The 15,832-nt window shown below is 39.2% G+C and overlaps 1 protein-coding gene across 4 annotated transcripts in view; it reads right to left on the bottom strand.

Annotated features, from left to right (window-relative positions):
• Positions 1-2,435: 2,435 nt before the first annotated feature.
• BOLL (boule homolog, RNA binding protein) overlaps positions 2,436-15,832 on the bottom strand; it is an 84,759-nt gene continuing 71,362 nt past the window's right edge. For 3 of the 4 annotated variants that reach the window (XM_039495386.1, XM_039495385.1, XM_039495384.1), the window contains one exon: positions 2,436-2,609. In XM_039495386.1, the coding sequence (XP_039351320.1) occupies positions 2,451-2,609 (159 nt within the window). In that variant the 3' untranslated portion in view covers positions 2,436-2,450. The remainder of the gene's footprint in view (positions 2,610-15,832) is intronic. The other variant, XR_005586348.1, reaches the window with a different exon arrangement.

Here is a 15,832-nt window from a genome sequence, read left to right as displayed (position 1 = left end):
GCACAAAAGAAAGAATCAATTTTGCCAGTCTGTATTATAACTCTTTAAATGACATATCAATTCAACCTTTCCTTCATGTCAGAAAATTGACACTTATAAAAGAAATCAACTACTTCAATTTAAAAAAACGACAGCTAATACTATGGTTAAAAGCTTGATCTTTAGATGAGATACTATATCTGCCTTTGTAGCACTGGGAACGTGTTATGTTATTTATAAAATAAATGCATAGTCACTCAGATTGAGTATGAAAGAGATTTTTCAAAATGGATATTCTGCCATCTTTTATTTTTGCACTACGATTAAAATTATCAGACTAACATTTGTTATTTCACAGATTATTTCCCCCCTCATGTTTCTGAAGAAGATAAAACCAAAAGTCAATATTTATAATCTAAAATCTGTTCCTATAAATGGAAATAATAAATGTGTGAATATCTGGGCTTTTTAGATACCCTTTACCTGATATGCATATCAACAACTGCATAATATTTGTTCACCTTTGAGAAATTAGATTAAGAGACTTCAGCTGTAAACCAAAATTGTTGAACACATTACTGCATAACAAATTTACTTCTTGGACCTCTATAATTTAAAAAATATTGTAATAAAACGAATGTTTTAGTAGAACAAAGAAAAAACTAAAACTATGAACTCTAAACATGAGTCAAATTGATATGTATGTTGTTTCATGATATTAGAAATAAGGCTGTAATAACAGAACACAAGACTTTTCCTGGCTACCTTTGCTTACAAAATACCATACTTAAAACTGAGCAAATGCTTCCACATAGATGAAGCAGTTTTAGGATGTGCCAAAATGTCTATAACTTATCTATTCAGATAAATTCTAAAACCTAAACCAAATATAAAGACAATGGGCAGATGCTCAGCTGGCATAGATTGTCTCAATGGAGCTATGACAATTTAAACCAGTTGAAGATCTGCCCCAAAACAATGAGCTGATATCAACAAGAACCCAAGTTATATTTACATTTTGACATAAACTGTCTAAAAATGACAGTTGTTGGGTTATCACAAAAGTTTTTTTACAAGAGGTATAAATCATATTTATGTGTGATCTTGTTTCTGTTCAACAATGGTGCAAAACTGCTTTAGTCTTGGAGTGTTACTAAAACAGTAAATAAAATTATATACTATGGGATTGACTCTCCTCTCTCAGCAATGTCAATCAACTGGAGTTAAACCAGTGTAAGAGAGAGCCGAATAAGGCCCAGCACAATATAAAAGAAAACCACTGACTGCTAGAGTGGATTTTAAATAAGACTGAATACTATCTGTGTATGTATCTACTACTGCTATATATAATGCCCGCTCTGCAAGACCTTCATCTGATATAAAACTAAAACAGAATATTGCAAATGCAGTCGGAAAGTCACTATCAAGCAGTCCAAAAATTAAAAAAAAGAGTTTAAAACATTTTACATACATAAGAAAGGTAGAGATAAAGACTTTCAGTATTACATAAACAATAAACCATGGCTTGTACTCATATTAAATACAGTAGTCATGTTTTAATCTATCAGGAATTTAAAACGTAATAATATAGATGGAATCCTTAAAAAGGAAGGCAAAGGGGAAAAAGAAGGAATAAATTATTAAGTCCTTGCAGCTGAGGAGAAAATTGTTTTCCATCTCAACACATGATATAGTCAGTCAATGAGTTTTTAATCCTGCACAGACTGTACAAAAATATTAATACTTAAATGCTAGGTGCAGGTTTTAGTTGTCTTAAAATATAAAGTATTAAGTAAATTCTTGCTCATTTTCTATAGCTAAAAATCATATAAACATGAATGTATTGTTTACTGTATTTAAGAACAGTGTCAGCCTCAGATAAAGGTATAGAATTATAAACAAATGGTCCAAATTATATTCTTAAAAATTCTTATAAAAAAGTAACTAAAATTACACCTATGCAAGAATTCTTATCTGATTTGATTTAAACAACAACAAAATAAAGTTACACAAACTATACATGACGTGAAAAAATACAGTTATGTTTACATAACAATATGTAAAATAAAATAATTGGTATCCAAATCAAGTATATGCTGTCAGTCTACAAGAAAATGGCTCAAATGTTGAAAATGTCTGTTGTAATGTATCTGATACAAAAATGAATTTTAGATTTGTCCTGTAATACAAATATGCTGTTTTTCAAACTACTTTAATAAATAGTGCATATACAATAGTCTGTATATCACAAATTACAAGTCTGTCACCTAAATGTGCATTAATTGATAAAGGAAACCATGATTTTATCCTGCATATCCTGTGTTTGCTGACATGAACTGCAAGATTTCTTCTTCTTCCTTTTACAAAAAAAAAAAGGGCATTTTAACTTAGGCATACTCAGTAAATGTTGAGTTACTAAATTACATACCCTCCGTGTGCTAGACATATTAGCATAGTAGACATCTAAGAGTCTATTTAACAGAGTCTGTAGAGGAAGGTGGAGTGAGAATTGTATCTTCCATTCTGTAATCTTTTCTAGGATGAAAGTGAGGGCTTCGTGTATATCGAGGTTTCAAACTCACAGATGAAGGATGTGAAAAATTTCTTCTCACAGAATGTAACCTTGGTTCCTAAAAAGAGAAAAATACTGTTGTCTTTTCTCTGTATATTTAAAAACGGTGTTTTGTTTATTATACTAAACATGTAGTGGGAATGATCCAATTTAAGATATATATGTACCACCTGTCTGAACACAGGTGAGCATTTCTAATTTGGAGGATAAGGACCTTAGGTAGCTGCATGACTTACACATGTGGATAGTCCCATTGGAGTCAGTGGTACATGCAATGGGACTACTCACATGCTTAAAGTTAAACACATGCATACGTCTTTGCAGGATCAGGACTTTAATGTATTTGAGTTGTTTCTTTAACAAGCAGACAATAGAAGATAAATACTTTGTAAATCTCCTATTTTTCGCTCTTACAGCATAATTTCATGGTTCAAATACTGTTCTTATAATGTATGTAACTACTGATCCCTCAGCCTCTTGCAGGGCTCCCTCAAATCACTCACAAAATGTGAGTTCCATGTGCAATTGTAGATATAAGGCTAGATCTTCAACTGGTATAAATCATCATAGCGTCATTGACTTCCATGGAGTGACATGATTTACGCCAGCTGAAGATATGTCCCACAACATGGCCTAAGTATCCTTACCATATCACTCTGACACTATCTGTTTAAAAATAAAATGAATACATTTAAATGTATTCACATCTAACAGTTTTCATGCCAAACCACTTTACAAACTCACAAGGATCTCAACTGCAGTGCAACTGTAACAGCATGCAGCAAGACTGAACAATGGTTTAGGATAGGTAGTGAAAAACACCATATTCAATTGAAACTGTAAGGGGAAATGTAAGTAAGCACAATATTATCATCTAAATTGCAATTTTAGCCACAATACTAGGATTTACACATCCATACTTGTGTTCAGTGCCATGGGGTTTGAGCATTGGCCTGCTAAACCCAGGGTTGTGAGTTCAATCCTTGAGGGGGGCCATTTAGGGATCTGCAGCAAAAATCAGTACTTGGTCCTGCTAGTGAAGGCAGGGGGCTGGACTCGATGACCTTTCAAGGTCCCTTCCAGCTCTAGGAGATTGGTATATCTCCAATTATTATTATTATTATTATTCAGTACTTTGATTTACAGCTCTTCCAAACTCTAAAATGTCTACTAGCGTGGCTTTGTCCTTTGCCCCTGCCAGTGTGCTGGGGTATCATAATTCAGTGGACTGACTCAGAGGGAAGAGTTGCACCAACACCATTCCTACAGCACCCATGTGTTCTTGGAGGTCTCTCACCCAACCGTGACTCAGCATGACAATACTTAGCTTTCAGCCCATAATAGATTAAACCAGGGGTTCTCAAGCTGGGGGTTGGGACCCCTCAGGGGGTCGTGAGGTTATTACATGGGGGGGTCACATCAACCACTTTGCCTCCAGCATTTAAAATGGTGTTAAATATATAAAAAAGTATTTTTAATTTATAAGGGGGGGGGGTCACAATCAAGAGGCTTGCTATGTGAAAGGGGTCACCAGTAAAAAGTTTGAGATCCACTGGATTAAACATTGGGGGCAAGTCCTTTAAGTTATACTGATGCAAAGCTGATATTAGAGGCACTGCACTGTGTAATTAAGAATAGAATTTGCACTCTTATTATATTTCTATTATACTTGTATGGTATAATATTTTACTTCTTGATCAAGTATGATACAACAAGCATATAGTAATAATAAAAACATATTAGGGCTGTTAAGTGATAAAAAAAGATAATTATGATTAATTGTGTGATTAATCGCATTGTTAAACAATAATAGAATATCATTTATTTTAATATTTGTGGATGTTTTCTATATTTTCAAATATATTGATTTGAATTATAACACAATACAAAGTCAACAGTGCTCACTTTTTATTTATTTTTTATTACAAGTATTTGCACTGTAAACAACAAAAGAAATATTCTTTTTCAATTTACCTAATACAAGTACTGTAGTGCAATCTCTATCATGAAAGTTGAACTTACAAATGTAGAATTATGTACAAAAATAACTGCATTCAAAAATAAAACAATATAAAATTTTAGAGCCTGCAAGTCCACTCAGTCCTACTTCTTGTTCAGCCAATCGCTCAGACAAACAAGTTTGATTTGCAGGAGATAATGCTGCCCTCCTCTTATTTACAATGTCACCAGAAAGTGAGAACAGGCGTTCTCATGGCACTGTTGTAGTTGGAATCGCAAGATATTTATGTGCCAGATAGGCTAGACATTCATATGTCCCTTCATGCTTCAACCACCATTCCAGAGGACGTGCGTTAATGCTGATGATGGGTTCCGCTCGATAACAATCCAAAGCAGTGTGGACCAATGCATATTCATTTTCATTATCAGAGTCAGAAGCCACCAGCAGAAGGTTGATTTTCTTTTTTGGTGGCTCAGGTTTTGTAGTTTCCGCATCGGAGTGTTGCTCTTTTAAGACTTCTGAAAGCATGCTCCACGCCTTGTCCCTTTCAGATTTTGGAAGGCACTTCAGATTTTTAACCCTTGGATGGAGTGCTCTTGCTATCTTTAGAAATCTCACATTGGTACCTTCTTTGTGTTTTGTGAAATCTGCAGTGAGTGTTCTTAAAATGAACAATATGTGCTGGGTCATCATCCGAGACTGCTATAACATTAAATATATGGCAGAATGCGGGTAAAACAGAGCAGGGCCCATACAATTCTCCCCCAAGGAGTTCAGTCACAAATTTAATAAACACATTATTTTTTTTAATGCACATCAGCAGTATTGAAGTATGTCCTCTGGAATGGTGGCTGAAGCATGAAGGGGCATATGAATGTTTAGCGTATCTGGTACATAAATATCTTGTGATGCCTGCTACAACAGTGCCATGCAAATGCCTGTTCTCACTTTCTGGTGACATTGTAAATAAGAAGAGGGCAGCATTATCTCCTGTGAATGTAAATAAACTTGTCTGTCTTAGCGACTGGCTGAACTAGAAGAAGGACTTAGTGGACTTGTAGGCTCTGAAGTTTTAAATTGTTTTGTTTTTATGTGCAGTTATGTAACAAAAAATCTACATTTATAAGTTGCACTTTCACGACAAAGACTGCACTACAGTATTTGTATGAGGTGAACTGAAAAATAATATTTCTTTTATCATTTTTACAGTGCAGATATTTGTAATAAAATAATATACACTTTGATTTCAATTACAACACAGAAATCAATATATATGAAAATGTAGAAAAACATCCAAAATATTTAATAAATTTCAATTGGTATTCTATTAACAGTGCAATTAAAACTGCGATTAATTATTTTGAGTTAATCGTGTAAGTTAACAGCAATTAATTGACAGCCCTAAAACGTACATGTTGTTTTTGCTGCTGTAGTGCTTCCATAGCTCTCAAAGTACTTTATAAGGCTGTCTGATCATTAGCCCCATTTGACCTACAGAATAACCAAAGTACAGAGTCATATATGAATGGCTATACTGGGTCAGACCAATGGTTCATCTGTACCCATATCCTATGTTCTGACTGTGGCCAGTGCCAGATGCTTCAGAGGAAATGAATATAACAGGACAATGTTGAGTGATCCATCTTCTGTCATCCAGTCCCAGCTTTTGGCAGTTGAAGGATACCTGGAGCATGGGGTTGCATCCCTGACTGTTCTGGCTAATAGTCATTGGTGGACCTATTCTCCTTGAACTTATCTAATTCTCTTTTGAGCTGGGTTATACTTCTGGCTATATATATATATATATATATATATATATACACCTATCTCATAGAGCTGGAAGGGACCCTGAAAGATCATCAAGTCCAGCATGATTTTGCCCCAGATCCCTAAGTGGCCCCCTCAAGGATTGAGCTCACAACCTTGGGTTTAGCAGGCCAGTGCTCAAACCACTGAGCTATCCCTCCCCCTTCACAACATCCCATGGCAATAAGTTCCACAGCTTGTGCACTGTGTGAAGCGGTATTTCCTTTTTGTTTTAAATCTGCTGCCTGTTAATTTCATTGGGTGACTCCTAGTTCTTGTATTATGTGAAGGGATAAATAACACTTCTTTATTCACTTTCTCCATACCATTCACAATTGTATAGCTCTCTATCATATCCCTTCTTCATTGTCTCTTTTCTAAAATGAACAGTCCCAGTCTTTTTCATCTCTCCTTGTATGGAAGCTGTTCTGTACTCTTAATTATTTTTGTTGCCTTTTTTTGTTCCTTTTCCAATTCTAATATATCTTTTTTGAGGTGGGGCAACCAGAACTGCATGCAGTATTTAAGGTGCGGGCATGGGTTTATTCAGTGGCACTATATTTTTCTGTTTTATTATCTACACCTTTCATAATGGTTCCTAGCATTCTGCTAACTTTTTGAGTGCCACTAAACACTGAGCAGATGTTTTCAGAGAACTATCCATGATGACTGCAAGATCGCTTTCTTGTGTGGTAACAGTTAATTTACACCCTATCAGTTTTTATGTATAGTTGGGATTATGTTTTCCAGTGTGCATTACTCTGCACTTATCAACATTGAATTACATCTGCCATTTTGTTGCCCAGTCACCCAGCTTTGTGAAATCCCTTTGTAACAGTTAGCTTTGGACGTAACTATTTTGAGTAATTTTGTATTGTCTAACAATTTTGCCACTTCACTGTTGACCCCCTTTTCCAGATCATTTGAGTATGTTGAACAGTGCAGGTCCCAGTATAGATCCTTGGGGGACCCTGCTATTTACCACTTTCCATTGTGAAAACTGACCATTTATTCCTACCCTTTGTTTCCTATCTTTCAACCAGCTACTGATCCATGAGAGGACCTTCCCTCTTATCCCATGATTGCTTACTTTACTTAAGAGTCTTGGTAAGGGACCTTGTCAAAGACTGCTGAATGTCCAAATACACTATATTGACTGGATCACCCTTGTCAACATGCTTCAAAGACTTCAAACACCCTCAAAGAATTCTAATAGATTGGTAAGGCATGACTCTTCCCCAACATATCATATTTATCTATGTATCTGATAAATCTGTTGTTTACTATAGTTTCAAACAATTTGCCTGGGGTACTGAATTACTTCAGTAATTACTTCAGATTTACCACCTGTAAAGACCAGATCACCTCTGGAGCCTTTTTAAAAAATTGGCGTTATATTCGCTACCCTCCAGTCATCTGGTACAGCGGATAGTTTAAATGATGTGTTACATAACACAGTTAGTAGTTCTGCTATTTCATATTTGAGTTCCTTCAAAATGCTTGGGTGAATACTATCTGGTCCTGATGACTTATTACTGCTTAATTTCTCAATTTTGTTCCAAAATCTCCTCTGCTGATACCTCAACCTGGGACAGTTCCTTAGATCTGTTACCTAAAAAGAATGGCTCGGGTGTGGAGATCTCCCCCATATCCTCTGAAATGACGATTGATGCAAAGAATCTCCGCAACGGCCTTGTCTTCTTTGAGTGCTCTGTCAGCACTTTAATTGTCCAGTGGCACCACTGACTGTTTGGCAGGCTTCCTGTTTAGTTGGGATGTGCTCCCCTCATTGGCCCTGAAAGAACTGAATTAGGCTGGGGGGGAGGGGTAAATCAGCCAATTAATCTGTAAATGGGGGAGATATAGGCTGAGTGGAAGGTGCTAATTAGAAAGAAGCTCACCTGTGAGGGAACAGGTGGGGCTTCTATAAAGACAAGAGGCTGGGAGCAGTGGGAAGTGGCAAGGAGGAAGCCTGCAGTCTCTCTCCCTGAGGTAACAGAACAGGAAGGGGAGATAGGAATCCATAAGGAAGGGTTTACTTAGTAGCTCTAAGAGATAGGGTCTGACTAGTAAGGCTGATGGAGGAGCTTAAAGAAACACAGTAGGAAATAGTCCAGGAAAGAGAGCTGTACGATTGGTGAAGTTCCAGACCTTAACTGCCCTGGACTGGAACCCAGAGTAGAGGATGGGCCTGGGTTTCCCTACCAACCACTGCAGAGTGGTATTGCTAGAGGCAGTAAATGGGAAGACTGCCTGAGTCACTGGGGAGTGACACAGTCAGGGCAGTGGGTTTAAGGACTGCCTGATGCTGCTTGTGCGGAGAGACTTGGAAAGACTCCCCTGAAAGGGGAAATTGCAGTGTGACCTGGCCAGAGGACCAAGTCACGAAGCATCCGTACCGTGACTCTGTGAGCAGGAAAAGAGCAGCAACTGGGCGGAATGAATCCCTGGAATTGCCAGGAGGTGTCACCCAGCAGTGAGTAGAGCATCCATGACAAGCAGTCATAAAAATATCCTAAGATTGCACACTGAGTCTAAATTGGGAAAACAGCATAGATCTTCTGACTCATAGCCCTATAAATAATCCACAAAATTACAGGTGCCTTCACTTTAAAATTTCTATTATAGGCATATAGTACACAGATACAAGGAATTCTTTGAAATTAACGATGGATGTAAATAAGATTAAAGTATATTAATGCCATAGTTATGACTGAGGGGACATTTTTTCTAAGCACTTGTTTTCAGGTATTGATAACTTTCTGAAAACAATACCCTTTAGGACAGTGGTTCTCAACCAGAAGATCTGAGGCCCCTTGCGGGGCTGCGAGTAGGTTTCAGGGGGAGCCGCCAAGCAGGGCCAGCATTAGACTCGCTGAGGCCCAGGGTAGAAAGTCAAAGCCCCACTGCATGAGGTTGAAGCCTGAGCCCCGCCACCTGGGGCTGGGGCTGAAGCTAAAGCCTGAGCAATATAGTTTCATAGGGGCCCCATGGCATGAGGCCCCAGGCAATTGCTCTGCTTGCTATCGTCTAACACCAGCCCTGGCTTTTATATGCAGAAAACCAGTTATTGTGGCACAGGTGGGCCGTGGAGTTTTTATAGCATGTTGAGGGGGCCTCAGAAAGAAAAAGGTTGAGAACTCCTGCTTTAGGGGTTCTTTTTTGTTCTTAGCCCAAAGAAGAATTTTCTTCATAACTTTAGTATACCTCTCTGTTCAGAAGTTGTGAGATTTAAGAGATAATCTCAGTAAAATTCATATGTATGTTTGCAAATTTTACACATCTACAGAAAACTTCTGTTATCCATTTTTCAGGGAAAGTTTTGGTAAGATCCTTCCAGTTCTGGATGCATTTACCAACTTTAAGCTTTCATCACCTAAAAAAAGCACTGAATTGACTTCTACAGGCTTCCCTGGTTTTGTACACCTAACTGTAACTTAAAAGCCAAGTCACATTTGAAAAATATCAGTACACTAGGTTTAAAGTTGATTGTTTGAAATCAGCCAATTGAACAATGAATAGGTACAGACTCAAAACCATCTCAGAAAATATCAGGATGGTTCAAAATTTCAGGTGAGTAGTTTTGGGAGGCCTTGGTTTAGGCTGACTGGATTCAGTAGTTATTGGTGAAGGACAGCTGGGTTAAGGACTAGCTCCATTTATGGATGGCTCACAGATAAGGACAGCAGCATTCAGGCTATGTAAGTGTTCTAACCTGGATCAATTTGGTTTAACAAGTTGCACTACCCATATTAATTTTTGAAAAACAAGGATTTTCCATGCAAAACCCCCCAACCATTAATGCAATGATAAGGATGGATAAACTAATGTTTAAAAGTTGGAAATACAAAGTGAAAGTTGAATGCTCAAACCATAACTTTCCCCCTTTATTCTTATACTTTAAAATACGGTCTCTCTTCATAACATTATACAGTAGAACCTCAGAGTTACGAAGACCCTGGGAATGGAGATTGTTCGTAACTCTGAAATGTTCGTAACTCTGAACATAACATCATGATTATTCTTTCAAAAGTTTACAACTGAACATTGACTTAAAACAGCTTTGAAATTTCACTATGCAGAAGAAAAATGCTGCTTTTAACATCTTCATTTAAATGAAACAAGCACAGAAACAGTTTTCTTATCTTATCAATTTTTTTTAACTTTCCCTTTATTTTTTATAGTTTACATTTACCTGTATTTGCTTTGTTTGGGGTCTCTGCTACTGCCTGATTGTGTACTTCCAGTTCCAAATGAGGTGTGTGGTTGACCAGTCAGTTCGTAACTCTGGTGTTTGTAACTCTGAGGTTCTACTGTATATTATTTGTAAAATATTTCATACAAAATTCAATGTTTTCCCCATTGTATGCTTAAACTAATTTTAATGTCATAATAATCTAGTATATCTGTAGAATTAGGAACAAATTCTGAGAGCTGATGATCACCTACTGACTTCAGTGGGAGTAACTGGTGTTCAGCAACTTAAGACATTTTATATGGCAGTTCCCTTTGCTAAAATATAGATTCCCCAACATCCATATAACTTACATCTAACAAAATATTTTACTCTTTCTTTCACATGTGTTGTAAACCTTTAAACAGCGTTTTCATGGATAGTTATAGTAACAGAATATATTACACCCAAAACCTGTGTTGAAAGAACATTATTAAGATTGCAAACAAAAGCACTCTCAAGTTAGGAAATGCAAAATTGCTTTGCAAACTTAATTCAGCCCCCTTGTGCATATGTATTTCTATACAGTCTTTAATTAGATGACCACTAGAGCTGGCCAGAGAACAATTCAGTTTTGTGGCAACTTTTTGAGGTTTCAAAATTTGTCTCTGTTCAGCACTGGAATGGAAATTTTTATGAAATGGAATTGTATTGAAACAGCTGTTTTCAGATGAAAAAGGTCAAGTTTTTGATTTGGGTGTCTCTCTCTCTCACCCTCACCACAGAGTCCACCCTGGACCTCAGAAACCCTATCATTGAAAACTTCACTGAAATAAATACATTTCCGTGACACATTTTGGCTACAACTAAAAGCATTTTTTGACAAAAAATGTTTTGTTGGAAATGTTCCAACCATCTCTAATGTCAACATACTATTTTTTCTATAGGGCTATATCATTCAGTGCACAGAATTGATTGTGCTCACTCAACGAGCGGCTATCAAATATTTTGTTTTCTCTTTGTTTAATGTTTGGCCCTATTCCTTGTTTACTGAACTGTATCCAAAGCCTTCTCTTAAGACAGAATTATTGAATTCCCCATGAACTTTTCTATGGTACTCATCACCACAGTATCTAAGTCTTTGACAAATATTAATGAATTAATTTTCACAATATGCCTGTGAGTTCCACATCCATCAATTTACACCCGCACAATTCATCAGCAGGGTTGGAACCACAGAGCCTCTGCCACTTGAGCTAAGTAACTGATAGCAATAGTAGTGTCATCCTATATGTGGACCAGCAGTAGAGGAGGAAGAGACTCTCTGCCAGTAGGTTTCAAAGATATTTGCTAATAGCAAAGGAATGGTAAGGCTTAGGAAGCCTGGGTTCCATTCCAGGCTATGGCAAGGAGAGTCTCTAATGGGCACAGGTTCTTCTGCATATACCGCACCCCCCCAGCTTGATCCCTTCTGTTACATCCCTTTGAACTTGTCCCTGTCCTGTCTCTTCCCCATTACAGACTCCTCATTCCAATCCCTTTTCCCTCACCTAGCCAGTTCCAGTCTCCACTCCCTTCAGTTTTCTCATCCCAGACCCACCTCTTGCCCAGCAAGCCCTTGTCTCCACCCTTATCCAGTCCATTCCCCCCAGTCACCTTGCCCAGCCATTCCCAGTTCCCTCCTAACTGCCTTACCTCTTTTTGCCCAGCTAGTCCAAGTTCCCCCTCCTGGCTCCTCATCTGATCTGCCTCTCAAACTTCATCCTAGCCTCCTATGTCCCCCTCACCCACATTCCTCATCTCCACTGGCTCCCAGTCCCAGTCTCCATCCTTGGGCTCCTCATCCAATCTAAGTATCATTGTTTCCCCCGGCCCCCTGTCCCAGTCTCTTTGCCCAACCTGTCTCCATTCTCTCCCATCACCCTACCTCTAGGTCAGATGTTTCCCCTCCTGCCTCATCTCCTTCTCCACAACCCACTAGTTTTCAAGTCCAGTCCCCCCTCCAGTTTTTTATCCTCACATTCTGCCTCCCAGTTGTTCCCATTTCTATCCCAGTCTCCTTGCCCAGATAGTCACAGTCTCTGCTCCCAGGTCCAATTCCCAGTCTCTTCTCACCCCAATTCCCAGTCTCCCTCTCCTTCCACTTGTCATTCTCTAGTCCCCATCTTTCCCCTCACCCCAGGCTCCTTGACCCAATCTACACTCCCCCAGTCCAGCATTTTTCCTCAAGGCAATGGAATCAGGCAGCTTCCTCTTCCATGCTGTCTGGGCCCAGCAAGGGATAAATGGGAGCACAGAAGAGTCTACCTGCTCTCTGTTCAGGTGCCCAGAACCGGCACAGCCCACAGCAATCCAGAGCTGCAATTGCAGGGAAAATCCCGTTCAGATCCAGGATGGAGTATGCGCAGTGTGGACAGAATCTTTGTGGAATTTGGCTGCTAAAATCTAAGGCTATATCTACACTACGGACCTTACAGTTGCACCGCTGCAAGGTCTCTTGTGTAGCCTCTCTATGCAGGCAGGAGAGAGCTCTTCCACCAGCACAATTAAATCACCCCCAAAGAGCGGTGGTAGTTATGTTGTCAGGAGATGCTCTCCCGCCGACGTAGCACTGTCCACACTGGAGTTTTTGTTGGTCGGGTTTTTTTTTTCCACTCCTCTTCTAAGTGACAAAAGTTTTGTCGACAAAAGTGCTAGTGTAAGACACAGCCTTAGCCTAAGGCCTGGTCTACACTACACTACCCGTCCACACGACGAAGCCCTTTTTTTCGACTTAAAGGGCTCTTTAAATCCATTTCTTTACTCCACCTCTGAGGAGATTAGCGCTGAAATCAGCCTTGCCGGGTTGAATTTGGGGTAGTGTGGACAAAATTAGATGGTATTGGCCTCCGGGAGCTATCCCAGAGTGCTCCATTGTGACCGCTCTGGAAAGCGCTCTCAACTCGGATGCACTGTCCAGGTAGACAGGTAAAGGCCTGCAAACTTTTGAATTTCATTCCCTGTTTGGCCAGCATGGCGAGCTGATCAGCACAGGTGACCATGCAGAGCTCATCAGCATGATGTGCACACTGCCAGGGAACATTGCCCGGACCGTACTTTGTGAGAAGGCTATGTCCATGTCTATATCCTCATCACTCTCGTCACCATGCTGCTGTCGCCTCCTCGCCTGGTTTTGCTTTTGCAGCTTCTGGTTCTGCGCTGAAAAAAGGCGCGAAACAATTGTCTGCCGTTGCCTTGACGACATGGCTTACAGGGAATTAAAATCAACAAAAAGGGTGGCTTTGCATCAAGGAGAAACACAACAATGGTCACACAGAATGGCCCCCTCAAGGACTGAACTCAAAACCCTGGGTTTAGCAGGTCGTTGATTTCACAAAACAAATCGGGTCAATTTCTTTTACATCTTAGGCTGGCAGCAGACAGTGCAGTACGACTGATAGCCATTGTCATCTCCTGGGTGCTCGGCAGAAGATGCTGCATTATGATTGCTAGCCACCATCATCTCCTGGCTGCTTACCAGAAGATGGTGCAGTACGACTGCTAGCCATCGTCATCTCCTGGGTGCTTGGCAGAAAATGGGAATGACCTGGCTGAGTCACTCCCATGTCTGCCCAGGCGCCCCTGACTGACCTCACTGAGGTCGGCTAAAAGAGCACCCAGGAGTATGACAACGATGGCTACCAATCGTAATGCACTGTCTGCTGCCAAAAGGCAATGAGCTGCTGCTGTGTAATAATGCAGTCCCACGTCTGCCAGCACCCAGGAGACGTACGTGACGGTGAGCTGAGCGGGCTCCAGGCTTGCCGTGGTATGGCATCTGCTCAGGTTACCCAGGAAAAAAGGCATGAAACCATTGTCTGACATTGCTTTCACGGAGGGAGGGAGGAGCCTGACGACATGTACCCAGAACCACCCACGACACTGTTTTTGCCCCATCAGGCATTGGGATCTCAACCCAGAATTCCAATGGGCAGCGGAGACTGCGGGAACTGTGGGATAGCTACCCACAGCTATCCACAGTTCAATGCTCTGGAAGTCGACGCTAGCCTCAGTACTGTGGACGCAGTCCGCCGACTTAATGCACATAGAGCATTTTGTGTGGGGACACGCACAATCGACTGTATAAAAACCATTTCTAAAAAAACGACTTCTATAAATTCAACCTAATTTCATAGTGCTGACATACCCTCAGTCTCTCTGAGAATGTGTGAAGTGCAATTTTTCAAAGATTTATAACTAGGCCAAATTTTCGAGTGCTTTTCCATGGGATGGCAAAAGGCACATCTCTGACACAAAAGTCACCTCCTGTGCCAAATTAGGTCTCTGTTCCAAAGCATGGTGGGCACTAAAGTTTTTTCAAAGAAAAGATCACCAGAATTGTTTTAACATGGGCCAAACAACATTTGCTACACATTACTGGAAAACCCTGAACTGTTTTGGATGAATTTTTTCAAAAAAAGTTCAGCCTGAGGCAGACACCTGGCATGAAAAATTTCACCTCAAATGGTAAAGCCTAGCAAAGTTATAATCAACTGAACACAGGGTCTTATAATGGGAATTGTCAGGCAACCTTAAAAATAGGGTGTAGCCCTGTGTATAGCTGATATTTATTTATATTTTTTGTTTGATCATCTCTTAAATAGAAGCTTATTTATTTCATATTTTCCATGTACCCTATCCTAAAGCTGTCTTTAAAAAGTCCAAATCATACCTTCTCTGAGCACTCAATATATTTTTAAAAAAATATATTAAGCTTTCTTTTCGGACAGAGTCTGCTACCTTTACTCATGCTGAACAGTATTTTACTCTGTGAATAGTCCCATATAAATCAACGCGACTGCTTCTTGAGTAAGACACTTACACATATGGGATAGCATATCTGAATCTGTCTTTTAAACAAGAGAGTTTATACACAGAATTTCAACTTTGATGCTATTGCTATGAAAGCTTTTCCAACTAGAAAATTACAAGTAAACTGGAAACTGATTTCTTTCATCAGGTGACACAAAAATGTTGGTGTGTCAACCTGTTATTTGCTTATATTAAGTAGGGACAATATATTTACTGTAGGATGAATTGCCATTATTAGTACTGTAGTCATTGGAAAAAAAATTATGTTGTAATTTAATTCTAAATTGCTACATGCAAGATCATTTTCACTATTATTCTATGTTGTTACTCTTCATCTATGTGCGTGTGCACATGAGGTGTCTTGCATATAAATAGAGTTTCTGATGGTAAATTTTAACCAATAATGCCATATTAATGTAATTTTTCACAGTTCAGAGTTTTGAAAATAAACACAGTTAAAAACCAATTTTAGCTATTTTGAAATTTCAAC

The sequence above is a fragment of the Mauremys reevesii genome, linkage group 11, assembly GCF_016161935.1.
Source record: "Mauremys reevesii isolate NIE-2019 linkage group 11, ASM1616193v1, whole genome shotgun sequence".
NCBI lineage: Eukaryota > Metazoa > Chordata > Testudines > Geoemydidae > Mauremys > Mauremys reevesii.
Note: the sequence above shows the minus strand (reverse complement) of the source record. Positions and strands in the feature narration are given on the sequence as shown.